The 21354-nt window shown below is 43.8% G+C and overlaps 1 protein-coding gene across 3 annotated transcripts in view; it reads right to left on the reverse strand.

Annotated features, from left to right (window-relative positions):
* Nucleotides 1–4355: 4355 nt before the first annotated feature.
* SLC5A9 (solute carrier family 5 member 9) overlaps nt 4356–21354 on the reverse strand; it is a 103667-nt gene continuing 86668 nt past the window's right edge. For all 3 annotated transcript variants that reach the window (XM_073643516.1, XM_073643514.1, XM_073643515.1), the window contains 6 exons: nt 20060–20210; nt 9079–9247; nt 8785–9000; nt 8388–8505; nt 6565–6639; nt 4356–5219 (listed from right to left, as the gene is read on the reverse strand). In XM_073643516.1, coding sequence (XP_073499617.1) covers nt 5011–5219; nt 6565–6639; nt 8388–8505; nt 8785–9000; nt 9079–9247; nt 20060–20210 — 938 coding nt within the window. In that variant the 3' untranslated portion in view covers nt 4356–5010. The remainder of the gene's footprint in view (nt 5220–6564; nt 6640–8387; nt 8506–8784; nt 9001–9078; nt 9248–20059; nt 20211–21354) is intronic.

Here is a 21354-nt window from a genome sequence, read left to right on the forward strand (position 1 = left end):
CCCTTGCTCTTTTTGGGCTTCCAGTCTGGATAAATGGCCGGAGCTCGCCACTTACGCCTTGGAGATCTTGTCATGCCCTGCAGCCAGCGTTCTCTCTGAACTTGTGTTCAGCGCTGCTGGTGGTGTGCTGACAGATAAGCGCATGCGGCTCTCCACTGATAATGTAGACAGACTCACGTTCATAAAGATGAACAAATCATGGATCCGAAACGACTTTTCTACCCCTGTGTCATCCTGGGGAGAGTAAAAGCTTGATGATTTGTTAAAATCACCTCACCAACCGTTTTAAGCTTTAAAATTGCTAATCATGTTTATCTGTATCTTGGCTGGAAAATAATTTGGGCCTTGTAGCAGTGTGCAGTACTGTTTCTATTAGGCCATCTATACTAAGCTCCACCAGATTTAAAATTACTAATCATGTTTATCTGTATCTTGGCTGGAAAATAATTTGGTCCTTGTAGCAGTGTGCAGTACTGATTCTATTAGGCCATCTATACTAAACTCCACCAGATTTAAAATTACTAATCATGTTTATCTGTATCTTGGCTGGAAAATAATTTGGGCTTTGTAGCAGTTTGCAGTACTGATTCTATTAGGCCATCTATACTAAGCTCCACCAGATTTAATATTACTAATCATGTTTATCTGTATCTTGGCTGGAAAATAATTTGGGCTTTGTAGCAGTTTGCAGTACTGATTCTATTAGGCCATCTATACTAAGCTCCACCAGCTTTCAAATTAATAATAATTTTTAGCTGCATCTAGCCCGGAAAATAATTTTGGGTCTCCTAGATACGCAAGACACATGAGTGCCTTCTTGCTGCACTACCTGCAACATGACCCTCAGATTGTCAGAATTCAAAGTAATCCTGACTACTGGGTTGCCACACTCTTAGATCCCCGACACTCTTCGATCAACCTTTTCATTTTAATAAAGAACAAAAAAATGGTAATTTTTGAAATTATAAGCATTAGCAGGTTATTAGAAACTGAAATCAAACAGTTTTCAACTCAAAACTTTATTCTAGGTGATGTTACATTTGCACATAGGACCCCTTGTTCGAAAGGAGCTTCTGAACTCTCTCGTCCATTGAATTTGTCAGGTTTTGGATGGTTTCTGCTTCAATTGTTTTGCATGAGGACAGAATACCCTCCCAGAGCTGTTGCTTAGATGTGAACTGCCTCCCGCCATCATAGACACTCCTTTTGATGATGATCCAGAGGTTCTGAATGGGGTTGAGGTCAGGGGAGCATGGAGGTCACACCATAAGTTTGTCCCCTTTTATGCCCATATCAGCCAGAGATGCAGATGTGTTATGTGCAGCATGAGATGGTGCATTATCATGCATGAAAATGATCTTGCTGCGGAATACACGGTTCTTCTTCTTGAACCATGACAGGAAGTGCTGTTTGAGAAACTCCACATACATTATGGAGTTCATCTTTACCCCTTCAGGGATCCTAAAGGGGCCAACATTCTCTCTCCCCATGATTCCAGCCCAAAACATTACTCCACCTCCTCCTTGTTGGCGCTGTAGCCGTGTTTGTGTGGGGTGTCCATCAACCAGCCATCCTCCACTCCATCCATCTGGACCATCAAGCGTTGCACGGCACTCATCGGTGAACAAAACAGTTTTGAAGTCAGTCTTCATGTACTGTTTGGCTCACTGGAGCCATTTCTGCTTGTGTGCAGTGGATAGAGGAGGTCGACAGGATGGCTTACGCACAGCTGCAAACCTCAGAAGGACTCTGCATCTTGTTGTTCGTGGGACGTTGGAGGCACCAGCAGCTTCAAAAACTTGTCTGCTGCTATGACAAGGCTTTTTTGCCGCTGCTCTTTTAACCTGACGTAATTGCCTGGAAGAAAGAGTCCTCAATTTTCCCTTATCAGCACGCACACGTGTGTACTGTGAATCAGCTACATATTTCTTGATTGTGCGATGATCAGGATGAAGTGTCTTGGCAATGTTGATTGTAGTCATGCCTTGACCTAAACACTCCACAATTTGTTGCTTCTCAGCAGCCGACACATCCTTTTTCTTTCCAATTTGGCAGAAAATGTAGGCTGCTTAATAATGTGGGACAGCCTTCTTAAGTAGTCTTGCCTTTCATTGGACACACCTGCCAAACTAATTAGCACAGGTGTCTGCAATTGCTTACAGTGATATAAAGAGCCCTGACACACATCACCATCAATGAGTTTAACTGAAAAACAAACAAATTCTTCCCTTATCACTCCTAAACACTTTTTGCATAATAATTTGGAACACAGTGTACATGTGCTTTTCCACAAAACACCAGTGGTTCACGTACTGAATCTTACAGTTCTAACTTGCCAACCGTGGTCTGTATGGAGTTGTTCAATAAAGGGCCCAAAATTAAGATAACATAGACGGGAGAGGTCTCTATGAATACGAATTCCTAAGTATGTGATACCCTGTGAGGGCCAGGCAAAGGGAAAGTTGGACTGGATGAAATCCTGTATGGATTTGGGGAGGGAGACATCGAGGGCCTCAGACTTTGCTGCATTGATTTTAAAATTTGACCATGTAACAAAGTGATCTATTTCAGCCATAACAGCATGGATGGATATATGTGATTGAGTGATATATACTAGGACATCATCAGCAAATGCAGAGCACTTGTACTCGGTGCCTCCCACCTCAATCCACCTAATATTGGGGTTATGGCGAATTGATGAGAGCAGGTGCTCCATAACTAGGATGTATAAGAGAGGGGACAGAGGACATCCCTGCCTTGTCCCATTGGTGATTTTGAAAGGTGATGAAAATGTTCCATTTATCTTCAGCCTAGGTGACGTATTGCGATACAGGGCCGTGATTTTGCCTATAAAAGGGTCCCCTAGACCCCTACCCCAAGCTTTTTAAGGGAATAATATATGGCGTGCCAGGAGACTCCATGGAGTGCTTTCTCAGCATCCAACGAGAGTATCTAATTACAAATTTTTAACTGCATCTAGCCCAGGAAATACTTTGTACCTAGTAGCAGTGTCTTCTAGTCAGCGGATTATCCCAGCTGTTAAGCAAGCTACACCACCTGTAGTTTGGACACTTAATTTTTTCAAAGGAAATGCTTCGGGCCTCTGGGACACTCATTGAAGAGCATCGGGGAGACACCCCAAGGCATAGGGGCTGGGACTGGCGGTAGGATGCCTTGCGGTGGACAGCCGAGCTCGATCCTTATAAAAGCTTTTTAACTGCAGCAGCTTTAGTGGACGCTACTGGAGCTGGAATTACGCGGCTGCTGGCATGAGACTTGCCCTCCAATAGATCCTTGTAAAAGGATTTAAAGTGTATTCATTCAAACTAGAGAGACAATTTAAATTAAAAAGCTTAGAACTGCCTCCATCACAGGGGGGCTCGCTCGACCCACCAGCGGATAGGCACCAGTATTGGGAGAGGGGGGCTGGCCGTCAGGGTCCACCGCAGCTCTGGCACAAACCTGGCGACATGGAGGTCGCAAGGGCAGGAACAGACTGGCCGTGTCGGCTTCTCACTTTTTGGATTTTAGAAGGGCATGACATGCCTATATCTGTGTCTCCCCCTCCTTTTACTCCTCCACCTCTTTTTTTTTTGCATGACTATATGTACTTGTCACTTTTCCATGTGTTAGTTATGTCTTCTGAGCAGTTTGTCAGCTTTTGGACACCTTTGAAGGTGTTTTCTTTGTGTTTTTATGTGTTTTTGTTTGCCTGCCATTGGTTTTAACGGTGTTTGAAGGTGTTCGACGAACAGTTCGACGAACAGTTCGGCGAATATACGGGTGTTCGACGAACCGAACCGAACTCGAACACTACGGGGGTGGCTCAACACTAGTAGGCAATGATTCGCTGCCCACAGAGACAGCTAAGAGAGTGATGGTAAAGTATCACATGGGGGCAGATTCATGAAGACTGACGTTGTGCACATAAGTTTTCATGAAGGGCTCACTGGAGTACAATGCACCAAGTTCATTAAGAGGCGCACCCAATTTAATGAATTCGGTGCATCTTCTGAGTGGCATGCACCTTTGTACACGTTGCCAGAATTACTACTCCAGTCATGGACTGGATTAGAATTTCTGGCTTGCAAAATGCTGTTATTTTCAATTAATCGGGTGGGCAGGTGTAACTACAAGTCGTACAGCCCTGGCTCGTCCCCAGTTTTGCCCATTTCAGCGAAGCTGCTTTAAACTGGTGTAAAAATGCCAAAAATCGCTATTTATTTAACAAATCCATGTGCAAAAATATTTCGACTTTTTCAAACTTTAAACTGGCATAAAAACTCTGAAGAATAGGCCTTATAGACTAATCAGTTATCACTGGAATAATGAATCATAGTCTTCAAGACTCGAGATAATCATACTCGAACATTAAATATATTTCACTTTTATTTTGAGGACATTTATTATTGTACTAAAAATCCTTTAAATATCACAAAATCATTGATCTCCAATTTTTGCCTCAGACCTGGTTCACATATGATCTGTCCTTGTTAGGGAAATGGGTGAGCTTCATGGTGTACATTATCTGCTGGTTGGTCCCTTGTGGGCAGACTTTTGTTTTTTTAGGATGGATTTCAGTGCTAGAAAACATTTCCAATGTCCAGGTTTCATAGGAGCGGGTAGATTTCTGGTAGATATGTTGTAGAAACACATTGTGCCGCTTTTTGGTTCAACTACAAGTTCTAAGAGACCCAAGGCTTGAGGCCACAGCTCTGGTCGTACAGATGTGTCCACCATTTCCTTGAATTTTCTCATGATACAAAGTCAGTAAACTCTTGCAACATACTACCGAAACCCCCAATAATTCATATCACACCCACTGGGTATTGCACACATTACATAAACTACTCCCAATATATATTTTTTCTTTAAAAGCTGGTCATCTTGTGTCACTGATCTCTGGATAAATTCTGCCAAGTGAAACGGTGAAGAAGGACCCATCTGTAGTCTACAAAGGATGTAAAAGCTCCGACCTCAAACTTTACCGACGTAATTTTTCCTTGTATTTTATCCAAAATAACCCCAGAGGAAAACATTAATGGCGAGAAGGATGACAGCATTGATATTGCACACGTTCCTCCACAACGGCTTTTCTTCAATACTGGTCATCTTCATCTGCAGCTTCAGCTCTTCTTCTTTGGACATTTTGGCTTCAGGTTGCATGGATAGACCACAAAACCAGAAATACAACTTTTTCCAGCAGGAATATGTTACACCTGTAAGAAAGCGGCAGACAATTATTATAGGGTGATCAATGAGTGGAGCAGGCTGCGATGAAAGGTGGTGAGTTCTCCTTCAATGGAAGTCTTCAAACAGAAGCTGGACAGACATCTGTCTGAGATGGTTTAGTGAATCCTGCATTGAGCAGGGGGTTGGACACGATGACACTGGAGGTCCCTTCCAACTCTAACATTCTGTGACTCTATGATAAATCAATCACGAGAATGTACCAGAATATAGAAAAACATATGGTACACATCACGTTCATGCCAGAGCAGCCACATGTCAACTGTCATTTTGCAAAATTTTTACTGTGCACCAATCATTAAAGTGAATCAGTCAGCACAATCCATCACCCCAAACTAACTATAGTGTATGGTCATGGTGGTCTCTGAAAGATATTGTCATCCTTTCCTTCACTGACACAATGTGTTGTTCCCTGATTAAAAAACAACAACACTGTTTTAAATCATGTGCAAATTATGTTTTAGTGCTTTGGGCGTGATGGAGCACTTCCCAAGCCTCTGTCTTCATGGCTCCATTCCTTTGCAGCTACACCTTCTTCTGCTTGATTGACAGCTCATTGGCAGTGTAGCCAAGTCAGTGAAGTCAGGTCAGTCAGGAATAGGTATGAGGGGCTGGTCGGGGGAATAAAACCAGGCAGGCAGAGGCTTGGGAAGTGATCCATCAAACCCAGAACATTTCAGGGATATTCCCATCTCCAAGACCCTAACACAATATGTAGTATATCTAATAATAATAATATTAGTAAATACCTCCAATTAGAAATGTAGTATAGTTTTCCTGATAACTTATGTCACTAACCCCATGTGCAGGGCATTGCAGTAACTTAGGTATCCATGGTTATGACAACTCATATAGTAACAGTTAGTTAGTTGCTAGTGGTTATAACCGTGGATACCTAAGCTACCGCAATGCCCTGCACATGGGGTAAGCAACATAGCTAATCAGAAGAACTATACTACATTTCTAATTGGAGGTATTTGCTAATATTATTATTATTACTCCTACTACACCTACTGAATATTGTGTTAGGATCTTGGAGATGAGAATACCCCTTTAAGTCTTATTTTCATGTGAATTGAAACAGCAATTCTTCAATCAGGGTACAACAGATTGAAAGATAATGTCATCCATATCTTTATCTATGCAGAGAACGACATGACAATATAAATCATATAGTTTGGGCGGATGACTGACAGATCCCTTTAATTCCTTAAGGAATTTTTAATTTTTGTGCTTTTGTTTTTTTACCTCCTCTTATTCCAAAAGCCATAACTTTTTCATATTTTCTGTCGATATCCGTATTTTTGTACTTACCGTCACTGTTTTCTTCCTTCTCCTCTACAGAAGAACTATCATCCAGAATCTTAACTTGTGGGATTGAATTTTCATCTGCGAATATAAACAGAAGTGAACATTAAAGGGAATTTGTCAGCAGGTTTTTGCTACCTCATCTGAGAGCAGCATGATGTAGGGGCAGAGACCCTGAATCAAACGAGGTATACTGTAACTTAGATACAATCAGAGTTTTTAGATTTAGCATGAAGCAGAGCTGAGAAAGCTAACCCCACTCACCGCACAGCTGACCCCGCCCACAACAGGCTCTCTGTTTACATAGATATAGACAGTGAGCTGCTTATCACAGGAGGGGGCGGAGTCAGTCTAGCACGCTGTAGCTGCTGTAGTCCAGACCACCAGGTGATAAAACCTTCAGTGTAAGTAAATAACAGCACACAGTTGGATGTGACACATCATTGAAATCAGTGTTTTAATCCCTACCTCATGCTATGCTCTGATTACATAGCAAAAGACTACTGACAGATTCACTTTAAGCCCTGTGAACAAAGATAATAAGCAATGACTATGTCAACTACATAGTAGATGTAGTATTCCAGCTGGGCTTCTAACATAGTCCTCACATGAATTTCTTAGCCCCTGTGACCATGAGGGAAGAGACATGGGCAAGGCAACATTAGCAGAAATTTTCAGGCTTAGCACGGGCTGGAGACAGGTGCAAGGTGGTGCAAGAGCTCTTGGACAATGGAAAGTGTGAGGAGCAGGAAAGAAAGGGAGACGTGTGACATAACTTGGAAAAGGGCTCTGTGGAGGAGTAAGGTGAAGACGGTAGATGGAAACTGAGATAGCTGCTACCTACTGTTGTGTTCCCAAAGTGATTATCCCACAATAGACATTTATCAGTTACCCACAGGATGGGTTCTAGATGCCTGATCGCTGGGGCCTCACTTATTAATAGAAAAGGTCTTGCAGTCCTCCATCTCTATTCTGCATGACCAAAGTGAGGACAACTTTGCAACTTTGAGTGGTACAGCAGTTGGGCATGCACAATGATGCTGCTCCATTCAAAGTCTATGGGACTGGTGGAGAAAGCCAAATAGAGTTATTTGCGGGTTCCGTTGACCAGTAGACACTGAATGTTGAGGTAGGGTGCACGCTTGACCAGTGATCTATTCAGACTTTCACTTCTGTTGCGCAATGAAAATGAGTGGGGAATGAGGTACCATATTTTCTGCCTGATCATTTGGTGGGCTTTCAGATGTCCCACTACAGTTGGTCTGCACTTTTTTCCTACTTGCAGGACGCAATGTATGGAAGTGGCGTTGGCCTGCTCGCAAGCTCCAACTTTAGGATGTTTTATGCAAAAGACTCAGTGGAAGACACTTTGGAGACAGGAATGGGGCCAAATTAATTGCAGGGTCTGATCCAGTTCCCAAAGTTCTTCCAGCTGGGACCATTCTCCATCTATGTGGAGTTACTAAATAGCTTTTTTCTTTTTTTTTTTTACTGTCCTGATGGCTGCCCTGGTCCACCTAGCCACATAAAAGAGAAGAATAATAAGAATCTAATCCGAGGAAGGAGGAACCGATGACTTGGATTTTATGGCAATGCCCAAGGGTAAGAAGAATGATAAGTGCAATTTAAATGTATTAGGTCTATAAACTTGATAAAGGGTCCATGGTATTTAATGTCATGGAGCCTAGGTAACCCTTATTCTGCCCCTGCATATATAGAATTACATTTTCTTTTTTTCTTAAATTCCTAATATTGCATCGTATTATTGGTCACAATGTCAACTAGCAGTCCTCAAATCCTAAGATTACACAGAGAAAAATCTCCTTCACCTGGCTCTTTCTCAATAGTTGAAGACATCACAGCAACATCCGATGAAAGATCCATTTCATCTTTCAGGTAAAGAGTTTGATCAACTCTATTTCGAGTCCACCAAGTCATACGACCGAGCTAGGAGCAATAAAAAATTTACAAAGAAGTTATCAGTCCTTGACAAGGTCCTAGACTAGAGAAGACCATACAAAGAGCTCCCAAAATATAATAATCAGGTATTTTTTTTCAAGTATGAATGGATTTACAGTCCAGATTGTGGAGATAGAAGGATCCATTGTGAAGTTCCTTGAAAATATTTTAAAGTGGACAATTTCTTAAAGTAGAATTTCATATTTTGAAGTTAGTAAGGATTCTTAAAGTATCACTTACTATAACAAGACCCCATTGTATCCTTACCTCATCGTCAGGTATAGCTTTAGTGCACAAACTGATCACAATGCAGATGACCGACGTCAACCCAAACAGAAGGATAGCAAAATACAAGTAGTGGACATTCTTGAGTACTGAAGGTCTTGTGTCCTCCTCTCCACAATTTGGAGCGATATACACAAAGTCCATAATCATTCGAATCAAGCCCACCAACAGGCCAATGAGCAAACCCCAAAAAGCCGCCTGCAAATACATACAAGTCTAGTGTAAGAATCGCCTCTACGTAACAGATACAATACACACTTTCTAGTAGACACTTACTGGTTCAGTGAGTCTCTTGACAAAAATTCCCAAAATAAATATTGCTGTAACCGGTGGGGAGAGGTAGCTAGTGACAGATTGCATATAGTCAAAGAGCAGACCACTATTTGCTGCTTGAATTATAGGGATCCACAAAATGCTGATAACCACAAGTATGACAATGAAGACTCTGTGACGGAAAACATAAGATTTCTATGAGTTCTTAGGTAATGAAACATTACAGAATATCCATGACTCATTGACTTTCTAGGGAAAGTGGTATGGTCATGTTCTGTGACCTATGCAGGGAGGGGAATTAGGTGAGCTGTGACCATCAACTAGTCTGAATGGTGGATCCTGTATTATCTATATATTAATGTTGGCAAGTGAATATATATATATATATATATATATATATATATATATATACACTGCTCAAAAAATAAAGGGAACACTTAAACAACAGAATATAACTCAAGTAAATCAAACTTCTATGAAATCAAGCTGTCCACTTAGGAAGCAACACTGATTGACAATCAATTTCACATGCTGTTGTGCAAATGGAATAGACAATAGATGGAAATTATTGGCAATTATCAAGACACCCTCAATAAATGAGTGGTTCTGCAGGTGGGGACCACAGACAATGCCAGACCTCATGTGGCTGGAGTGTGTCAGCAGTTCCTGCAAGATGAAGGCATTGAAGCTATGGACTGGAGGCCCGTTCCCCAGACCTGAATCCAATTAAGCACATCTGGGACATCATGTCTCGCTCCATCCACCAACGTCACGTTGCACCACAGTCCGTCCAGGAGTTGGCGGATGCTTTAGTCCAGGTCTGGGCGAAGATCCCACAGGAGACCATAGGCAACCTCATCAGGAGCATGCCCAGGCGTTGTAGGAAGATCATACAGGCATGTGGCGGACACACACAATACTGAGCCTCATTTTGACTTGTTTTAAGGACATTACATCAAAGTTGGATCAGCCTGTAGTGTGTTTTTCCACTTTAATTTTGGGGGTGACTCCAAATCCAGGCCTCCATTGGTTAATAAATTTGATTTTCATTGATGATTTTTGTGTGATTTTGTTGTCAGCACATTCAACTTTGTACAGAACAAAGTATTCAATGAGAATATTTCATTCATTCAGATCTAGGATGTGTTATTTGAGTGTTCCCTTTCTTTTTTTGTGCAGTATATAATATATATATATATATATATATATATATATATATATATATATATATACAGTACAGACCAAAAGTTTGGACACACCTTCTCATTTAAAGATTTTTCTGTATTTTCATGACTATGAAAATTGTACATTCACACTGAAGGCATCAAAACTATGAATTAACACATGTGGAATTATATACTTAACAAAAAAGTGTGAAACAACTGAAAATATGTCTTATATTCTAGGTTCTTCAAAGTAGCCACCTTTTGCTTTGATGACTGCTTTGCACACTCTTGGCATTCTCTTGATGAGCTTCAAGAGGTAGTCACCGGAAATGGTTTTCACTTCACAGATGTCCCCTGTCAGGTTTAATAAGTGGGATTTCTTGCCTTATAAATGGGGTTGGGACCATCAGTTGTGTTGTGCAGAAGTCAGGTGGATACACAGCTGATAGTCCTACTGAATAGACTGTTAGAATTTGTATTATGGCAAGAAAAAAGCAGCTAAGTAAAGAAAAACGAGTGGCCATCATTACTTTAAGAAATGAAGGTCAGTCAGTGCGAAAAATTGGGAAAACTTTGAAAGTGTCCCCAAGTGCAGTTGCAAAAACCATCAAGCGCTACAAAGAAACAGGCTCACATGAGGACCAACCCAGGAAAGGAAGACCAAGAGTCACCTCTGCTTCTGAGGATAAGTTTAGCCGAGTCACCAGCCTCAGAAACCGCAGGTTAACAGCAGCTCAGGTTAGAGACCAGGTCAATGCCACACAGAGTTCTAGCAGCAGACACATCTCTACAACAACTGTTAAGAGGAGACTTTGTGCAGCAGGCCTTCATGGTATAATAGCTGCTAGGAAACCACTGCTATGGATAGACAACAAGCAGAAGAGACTTGTTTTGGTTAAAGAACACAAGGAATGGACATTAGACCAGTGCAAATATGTTCTTTGGTCTGATGAGTCCAAATTTGAGATCTTCGGTTCGAACCACCGTGTCTTTGTGCGACGCAGAAAAGGTGAACGGATGGACTCTACATGCCTGGTTCCCACCGTGAAGCATGGAGGAGGAGGTGTGATGGTGTGGGGGTGCTTTGCTGGTGACACTGTTGGGGATTTATTCAAAATTGAAGGCATACTGAGCCAGCATGACTACCACAGCATCTTGCAGCGGCATGCTATTCCATCCGGTTTGCGCTTAGTTGGACCATCATTTATTTTTAAACAGGACAATGACCCCAAACACACTTCCAGGCTGTGTAAGGGCTATTTGACCAAGAAGGAGAGTGATGGGGTGCTACGCCAGATGACCTGGCCTCCACAGTCACCAGACCTGAACCCAATCGAGATGGTTTGGGGTGAGCTGGACCGCAGAGTGAAGGCAAAAGGGCCAACAAGTGCTAAGCATCTCTGGGAACTCCTTCAAGATTGTTGGAAGACCATTTCGGGTGACTACCTCTTGATGCTCATCAACAGAATGCCAAGATTGTGCAAAGCAGTCATCAAAGCAAAAGGTGGCTACTTTGAAGAACCTAGAATATAAGACATATTTTCAGTTGTGTCACACTTTTTTGCTAAGTATATAATTCCACCTGTGTTAATTTATAGTTTTGATGCCTTCAGTGTGAATGTACAATTTTCATAGTCATGAAAATACAGAAAAATCTTTAAATGAGAAGGTGTGTCCAAACTTTTGGTCTGTACTGTATATATGACGCGCCCCTGGGCCTGTGTCGCGCTGCGTTGCGCACGTGGGAGCTTACCCGGAGCCGGATCAGATGGGGGTAGTAGTCTCGTGGCGGTGACCCAGTCCGTGCCCAGGGAGTCAAACTGGACGGCAGTGTTCTTAATAGTAGATGTTGTACGACTACGCCACCCGTTGAATGCAGCTATGGAGCTGCCGCTGCAGGACAGTCCGCTGAGGCCGGTGGATGGATGGTGCAGCGTAGATGGTATAACCCCCAACGGGAGGGGTATGGCCTCAGGGCAGCAGATGTGGATGATGGGGGTAGCAGGAACCACTCGGAGACGGTACGGTGTAGTTCAGGGTCTTTACTGGTGACAAAGATAGACCCTCCCGGAGTACTGGCTAGCGATTGGGGCCTGGTCAGTCCTTGAGCAGATGGGATCTCCCCTGGCCAGGCGGAGTTGTAGGCCTCCCAAACTAACTGTACTCTTCTGGCTACCTTGCTAGAGGCGGGTATAAGTAGCCCACGTCCCTGAGTGTACCGTGTGGTGCTCACCCGTATGGCCGGTGACTCGGGGCCTTCTAGTAGCTTCCGCTCCACGACGGCGGTGCTGGTCCCATGCGTGTGACCGTGCCTTCGGGTTTCTTGGCCAGAGGACCTGAAATCCCCTGCCTGACGGATTCTGCTGCTGGGTAGGAGTTAGTCCCCACAGCCTCGGACTCCGGGTCCGGTAAGAAATCTTCTCAGTCAGGGCGAGCTCTGCAGCTGCCAGCCCCTGACTCCTTGTAACACTGCTCCCACAGAGCTCCTGTTGTTTCTTCCCATAGCTGCTTCTCTTCTCTGTCTCTACTTCTGGCATGGCCCAGGAGCTGGGCCCAGCCGGAGCCACAGCTCCCTGTCAGCCCTCCTGGCTGAACTCTCCCTCTGAACTCTCTAACCCTTCCTCAGTCCCAGGTTTTTCTAGGGGAAGTTCTTCCCCTCCCAGGACTGGGCAGGAGGTGTGGCATGCATAGGATTCCTGACCAAGAGACCTCCCACCTGCTCTCAGACATAACATTGCTGTTACTGTGGAAACCAGACTCCTGGGGTGCCACATTCCCCCCTAGTGAAATTTAGTACTCCGGGACTAAACATATTTTTAGAAAAACATAACAAGGTATAAACAATAATAATACAATAAGAAAAACACATAAAGATGGTTACGGCGTGTCCGCAACCGGGGGCAGTCTTTGAAGAAAAGCAAGGTGTCCATTTCACCAAAACAGGGAGACGTAACCAGGTAGGGGTCTGTCCTGCCCCGAGTCCTTAACAGTCTTTAGTCCATTCCTAGGTTACGCTCCAACCATGTACAAGGATTCCCGGTAAATCCACCAAAGACACCCATAAATTACTAGAAACACATAATTATTTACAGGATATGGCCGCTCTCAGTCCTCGGCCAGTGGGGATAAGGAATGGCTGCTCACAGTCCTCAGCCTGGTTTAAGATAGGGGCACATGGGGAACAATTTACTAATCCCAACAGGGACCATATTTTAATTAGCAGCAGTCCTTGTACCCTTACGGGTAACTATTTACAGCTCTTTATTCACGCTACTTCCCTTCAGTAGCTATGTCCTCTTTGTGCTCCCTCCTGAGGGTAGTCCTCAGACCCGTCCGGGTCCTCTTGGCTTTCCTCGTATTGGTAGTACTGCAGCTCCTCCTCGGTTAGCTGGGTTAGTATCTCTGCGACAGTCCTCCTCCCAGGTGGCCAGGACTTTACCTCCCTTTGGGCTGCCCCGGTTAATTGGGCCACCAGGATGCTCACTTTTTGCTCCTCTGTGAGGGGGAATACCTGGAAGAGGCTATCCAGCTTTTCTCTAAAGTCATGCAGGGTATGTGACTCCCCTGAGTACTGGGGTAGCCAGGCTGCCCCCGGGATATAGGGCATGGTGAAAGGCATGACCGCAACGGCGGTGGCGCTGGCGGGGGTTGAAGCGGTGAAGCTCTCCTCCGTATCCGACATCCTTCTCCCCCCTAGTGGACCGTGGCCTACCTTGCGATGATCCTCTTCCGTAGGCCGCGGCTCCGCAGTGGATCGTCAGGGTTGAGGACCTTCCGTCGCGCTCCTGTGACGTCGGCGTCTGCTGGGCTCCTTCCAGGACCTTACGCAACGTCCGGACGTGAGGCGGGGCTTCAGTTCTTGCGCGCTTTCGGAGTCCACGCCCCTCTTCTTCCCGCGCGGCGTCTTCAAGATGGCGTCCAACGGCGGGAAAACTCCACGGATGGCGGGAAGAAGGCAGAAGATGGCGCCGGATGGCGGGAAAACTTCGCGGATGGCGGGAAGAAGGTAGAAGATGGCGCCGGATGGCGGGAAAACTCCACCGATGGCGGGAAGGAAGCGGAAGATGGCGCCGGATGGCGGGAATCTTCACCACAGGTAAGTTTGAACAGTCTTTTTCAGGCACGCAGTACCCGGTGGTTGCGGGCACGAGATCCTGCCGACTACGCCAAAAGCTGACGCGCCCCTGGGCCTGTGTCGCGCTGCGTTGCGCATGCGGGAGCTTACCCGGAGCCGGATCAGATGGGGGTAGTAGTCTCGTGGCGGTGACCCGGTCCGTGCCCAGGGAGTCAAACTGGACGGCAGTGTTCTTAATAGTAGATGTTGTACGACTACGCCACCCGTTGAATGCAGCTATGGAGCTGCCGCTGCAGGACAGTCCGCTGAGGCCGGTGGATGGATGGTGCAGCGTAGATGGTATAACCCCCAACGGGAGGGGTATGGCCTCAGGGCAGCAGATGTGGATGATGGGGGTAGCAGGAACCACTCGGAGACGGTACGGTGTAGTTCAGGGTCTTTACTGGTGACAAAGATAGACCCTCCCGGAGTACTGGCTAGCGATTGGGGCCTGGTCAGTCCTTGAGCAGATGGGATCTCCCCTGGCCAGGCGGAGTTGTAGGCCTCCCAAACTAACTGTACTCTTCTGGCTACCTTGCTAGAGGCGGGTATAAGTAGCCCACGTCCCTGAGTGTACCGTGTGGTGCTCACCCGTATGGCCGGTGACTCGGGGCCTTCTAGTAGCTTCCGCTCCACGACGGCGGTGCTGGTCCCATGCGTGTGACCGTGCCTTCGGGTTTCTTGGCCAGAGGACCTGAAATCCCCTGCCTGACGGATTCTGCTGCTGGGTAGGAGTTAGTCCCCACAGCCTCGGACTCCGGGTCCGGTAAGAAATCTTCTCAGTCAGGGCGAGCTCTGCAGCTGCCAGCCCCTGACTCCTTGTAACACTGCTCCCACAGAGCTCCTGTTGTTTCTTCCCATAGCTGCTTCTCTTCTCTGTCTCTACTTCTGGCATGGCCCAGGAGCTGGGCCCAGCCGGAGCCACAGCTCCCTGTCAGCCCTCCTGGCTGAACTCTCCCTCTGAACTCTCTAACCCTTCCTCAGCCCCAGGTTTTTCTAGGGGAAGTTCTTCCCCTCCCAGGACTGGGCAGGAGGTGTGGCATGCATAGGATTCCTGACCAAGAGACCTCCCACCTGCTCTCAGACATAACATTGCTGTTACTGTGGAAACCAGACCCCTGGGGTGCCACATATACACACACACACACACATACAGGTGCATCTCACAAAATTAGAATATTATCAAAAAGTTAATTTATTTCAGCTCTTCAATACAAAAAGTGAAACTCATATATTATATAGAGTCATTACAAACAGAGTGATCTATTTCAAGTGTTTATTTCTGTTAATGTTGATGATTATGGCTTACAGCCAATGAAAACACAAAAGTTATTTTCTCAGTAAATTAAAATAATTAACAAAAAACACCTGCAAAGGCTTCCTAAGCATTTAAAAAGGTCCCTTACTCTGTTTCAGTAGGCTCCACAATCATAGGGAAGACTGCTGACTTGACAGATGTCCAGAAGGCAGTCATTGACACACTCCACAAGGTCCCAGAGTCTGGAGGGAGAGTGGAGAGGCCACAATCCAAGCTGCTGGAGGTCTGGTGTGAAGTTTCCACAATCAGTGATGGTTTGGGGGCCATGTCATCTGCTGGTGTAGGTCCACTGTGTTTTATCAAGACCAAAGTCAGCGAAGCCGTCTAACAGGACATTTTAAAGCACTTCATGCTTCCCTCTGCTGACAAGCTTTTTGGAGAAGGAAATGTCATTCTCCAGCAGGACTTGGCACCTGTCCACACTGCCAAAAGTACCAATACCTGGTTTAATAACAACACTATCACTGTGCTTGATTGGCAGCAAACTCGCCTAACCTTAACCCCATAGAGAATCTATTATAGAGAATCTATGGGGTTTTGTCAAGAGGAAGATGAGACACCAGACCCAACAATGCAGACGAGCTGAAGGCTGCTATCAAAGCAACCTGGGCTTCCATAACACCTCAGCAGTGCCACAGGCTGATCGCCTCCATGCCACGCCGCATTGATGCAGTAATTGATGCAAAAGGAGCCCCGACCAAGTATTGAGGGCATTTACTGAACATACATTTCAGTAGGACAACATTTCGGATTTTAAAAACATTTTTCAAGCTGTTGTTATAAAGTATTCTAATTTACTGAGATAATGACTTTTGGGTTTTCATTGGCTGTAAGCCATAATCATCAACATTAACAGAAATAAACACTTGAAATAGATCACTCTGTCTGTAATGACTCTATATAATATAGGAGTTTCACTTTTTGAATTGAAGAACTGAAATAAATTAACTAATTCAGAGAGATGCACCAGTGTATATATAGATATATGTGTATGTACTGTATATATACACTGCTCAAAAAAATGAAGGGAACACTCAAATAACACATCCTAGATCTGAATGAATGAAATATTCTCATTGAATACTTTGTTCTGTACAAAGTTGAATGTGCTGACAACAAAATCACACAAAAATCATCAATGGAAATCAAATTCATTAACCAATGGAGGCCTGGATTTGGAGTCACCCCCAAAATTAAAGTGGAAAAACACACTACAGACTGATCCAACTTTGATGTAATGTCCTTAAAACAAGTCAAAATGAGGCTCAATATTGTGTGTGGCCTCCACGTGCCTGTATGACCTCCCTACAACGCCTGGGCATGCTCCTGATGAGGTTGCGGATGGTCTCCTGTGGGATCTCCTCCCAGACCTGGACTAAAATATCCCCCAACTCCTGGCCAGTCTGATGTGCTCAATCGGATTCAGGTCTGGGGAACGGGCGGGCCTGTCCATAGCTACAATGCCTTCATCTTGCAGGAACTGCTGACACACTCCAGCCACATGAGGTCTGGCATTGTCTGTGGTCCCCACCTGCAGAACCACTCCTTTATTGAGGGTGTCTTGATAATTGCCAATAATTTCCATCTATTGTCTATTCCATTTGCACAACAGCATGTGAAATTGATTGTCAATCAGTGTTGTTTCCTAAGTGAACAGTTTGATTTCAGAGAAGTTTGATTTACTTGGAGTTATATTCTGTTGTTTAAGTGTTCCCTTTATTTTTTTGAGCAGTATATATATATATATATATATATATATATATATATATATATATATATACAGTACAGACCAAAAGTTTGGACACACCTTCTCATTTAAAGATTTTTCTGTATTTTCATGACTATGAAAATTGTACATTCACACTGAAGTCATCAAAACTATGAATTAACACATGTGGAATTATGTACATAACAAAAAAGTGTGAAACAACTGAAAATATGTCTTATATTCTAGGTTCTTCAAAGCAGCCACCTTTAGCTTTGATGACTGCTTTGCACATTCTTGGCATTCTCTTGATGAGCTTCAAGAGGTAGTCACCAGAAATGGTTTTCACTTCACAGGTGTGCCCTGTCAGGTTTAATAAGTGGGATTTCTTGCCTTATAAATGGGGTTGGGACCATCAGTTGTGTTGTGCAGAAGTCTGGTGGATACACAGCTGATAGTCCTACTGAATAAACTGTTCGAATTTGTATTATGGCAAGAAAAAAGCAGCTAAGTAAAGAAAAACGAGTGGCCATCATTACTTTAAGAAATGAAGGTCAGTCAGTCCGAAAAATTGGGCAAACTTTGAATGTGTCCCCAAGTTCAGTTGCAAAAACCATCAAGCGCTATAAAGAAACTGGCTCACATGAGGACCGCCCCAGGAAAGGAAGACCAAGAGTCACCTCTGCTTCTGAGGATAAGTTTATCTGAGACACCAGCCTCAGAAATCGGAGGTTAACAGCAGCTCAGATTAGAGACCGGGTCAATGCCACACAGAGTTCTAGCAGCAGACACATCTCTACAACAACTGTTAAGAGGAGACTTTGTGCAGCAGAACTTCATGGTAAAAAAGCTGCTAGGAAACCACTGCTAAGGACAGGCAACAAGCAGAAGAGACTTGTTTGGGCTAAAGAACACAAGGAATGGACATTAGACCAGTGGAAATCTGTGCTTTGGTCTGATGAGTCCAAATTTGAGATCTTTGGTTCCAACTACCGTGTCTTTGTGCGACGAAGAAAAGGTGAACGGATGGACTCTACATGCCTGGTTCCCACCGTGAAGCATGGAGGAGGAGGTGTGATGGTGTGGGGGTGCTTTTCTGATGACCCTGTTGGGGATTTATTCAAAATTGAAGGCATACTGAACCAGCATGGCTACCACAGAATCTTGCAGCGGCATGCTATTCCATCCGGTTTGCGTTTAGTTGGACCATCATTTATTTTTCAACAGGACAATGACCCCAAACACACCTCCAGGCTGTATAAGGGCTATTTGACCAAGAAGGAGAGTGATGGGGTGCTACACCAGATGACCTGGCCTCCACAGTCACCAGACATGAACCCAATGAGATGGTTTGGGGTGAGCTGGACCGCAGAGTGAAAGCAAAAGGGCCAACAAGTGCTAAGCATCTCTGGGAACTCCTTCAAGATTGTTGGAAGACCATTTCCGGTGACTACCTCTTGAAGCTCATCAAGAGAATGCCAAGAGTGTGCAAAGCAGTCATCAAAGCAAAAGGTGGCTACTTTGAAGAACCTAGAATATAAGACATATTTTCAGTTGTTTCACACTTTTTTGTTAAGTATATAATTCCACATGTGTTAATTCATAGTTTTGATGCCTTCAGTGTGAATATACAATTTTCAAAGTCATGAAAATACAGAAAAATCTTTAAATGAGAAGGTGTGTCCAAACTTTTGGTCTGTACTGTATATATATATATATATATATACATATACAGTATGTATGTGTATATATATATATATATCACCAACTGTTTACTAGGATGGTGTCTTTGACATCTCAACAAAATCTCAGCAATAACAATGTCCTTTCATCACCTAATTCATTGATTATTAATTCTGGCTCAATCCAACTACCTGTTGACAGTCATTGACTAGGTCATCTGGAAGAGAAGAAGGAGGTTACCTTGGGCACTTTCCAAGGTCTCTGCAAACTATTGAAACTGAATGGGTGCTGTATGGTTGTGGAACCAGAATTTGGATTGGGAGTTCCATATGACGATAAAGGATAAGTCTTTTTTTTATATTACCTTAGAAATAAACCTTTAATACATTTTTAAAAATATAATGTTTCTTTTACATTCTGTAATCACTTTAAAGAGGATCTGTCATTAGGTCAAAAGTGTTCAGCTTTTGCCCTTATCTTATTCCCTCTGTTTGCCTGATTATTCTGTCTTTTGAAAATCCACCATATGGTTCCAGAGATATGGACCTTTTTGCTAATTCTTGTGGTCTTTACTAAGGGAGCATGGCTCATGGGATCCTCTGGGGCGTGTCTTTAGGCTGCTTTGCATAATTACCCAGTGAGCCACGCCCCTTGTAAAAATAAACACTGAATAAAAAGGCCCATATCTCCGGACCCGTATGATGGATTTAGAAAAAAACAAAAAATGGAATTCTCAGAGAAGCAGCAGGAATTAAAAAAACAATGAAAACTAGACACTTTTGACCTTATATTAGGCTCTCTTTAAGTAACTCCTTACAAGGACAGAATAATATAAGCCAGACCATCCTAAGGTCAGGGATACCTACTAAACACCTAGCAATGACTTAACATTTTTGCTCCAATTTCTTAGCTTTCCAGTTATACATTCTTATACCTGTCAACGTTCCATTTAATTTTTTTCCTACTATCTATCAGAAATATGATCACCGGTACTATACCTGCCGACAATCATAAGCTCTTTTTCCTTAGCATTCTTGCGTATACGTATCCAGATGTCAAGGGTGAATATAGTACTGGCACTATTGAAGATGGACGTGAGAGAACTCATGAGAGCCGCCATGATTACTGCTATCATTAAACCCTTCAGTCCTGAGAGGAGAAAAATCAATGAAAATTAGGTCATTGATTGACAGAGTGTATGGACTGTTGTAGACTAAAAACGTGACATCAAGCATAATATCTTTTAATGGAGGATGTATTTGGTGATGGTGGAGTCATTGTATCTGGTTTTACAAGTCATCAAGTGACTGTCAACTTATCTCAAGTTGTAAGTGCAGTTGTAATGTCTTACTTTCTTATTTTCTGCCATAAGACTTGTCTACTAGGTGGTCCTACAGAACCGGACAACCATTGGGTGGTACAGAATCATAATATGGTGCTCATATAAGCACTTGCCTCCAAATTCATATGGAGACTTACGGAGGTGTCCACTATTAGATTCAGCATTGCTCCTAAGGGAGAATATCCACATACATACTGTCTTGCACCTATATAGCAGCAGGCAGATGCCATAACACTCCATGCACAGCCATTAAAGCATCTGTGCACATGGCTCTGCCATAAATCTAACACTTTCTAGAAGAGTTTAGTGAACATTAAAAGGTCTAACCATAATGGTGGCAGACCATTCAACTGCTATAATGCAGAGAGCCAGGTGCCAAACAGCCTGGCATCCCACTACTTCTCTGAATATTCAGCATATTTGTACATCAGAAGTTGGGAGGATTTGTATGGAGCAGGCTCACATGCCAAGCCCACTTCGACAGGACGCCGGCTGTTTTATACAGTAGACACCCACCGGTAACTGATGCAATTGGATAAAGCTTTGATCGCAGCAGTTTAACCCCTTAGATGCTGTTGTGAAAAGCGACCATGGCATCTAAGCAGTTAGATGTGGAGGCAATTAGTCACCATCATTGGACCCTGTGGGCGATCATGGGAACCCATTGAGTTGTTTATTGGCAGCTGGGGGCCGATGGGGCTCCATATTTTGACAATCACTATGGGGTCCATGGATTTCTATGTATGCCCTTGATGGTTAGAAAAATTGTCAGCTGAAGGTGATTTTTATCCAAGAAAAATTCAGCATCTAAAAGAAGCATCCCCCAAAAATGTCAAAACTCCTGTCAATGAAAGTGAACAGTTTTTTGCCCAAATGGGTCACCATTAGTGATGAATGAGCACTAAAATGCTCAGGTGCTCGTTTCTCAGGTCGAGCAAACCGTAATGCTTC

This window comes from Phyllobates terribilis, unplaced genomic scaffold, assembly GCF_046119375.1.
Source record: "Phyllobates terribilis strain yellow unplaced genomic scaffold, ASM4611937v1 Scaffold_8__6_contigs__length_399053987, whole genome shotgun sequence".
In the NCBI taxonomy this organism is placed as follows: Eukaryota; Metazoa; Chordata; class Amphibia; order Anura; family Dendrobatidae; genus Phyllobates; species Phyllobates terribilis.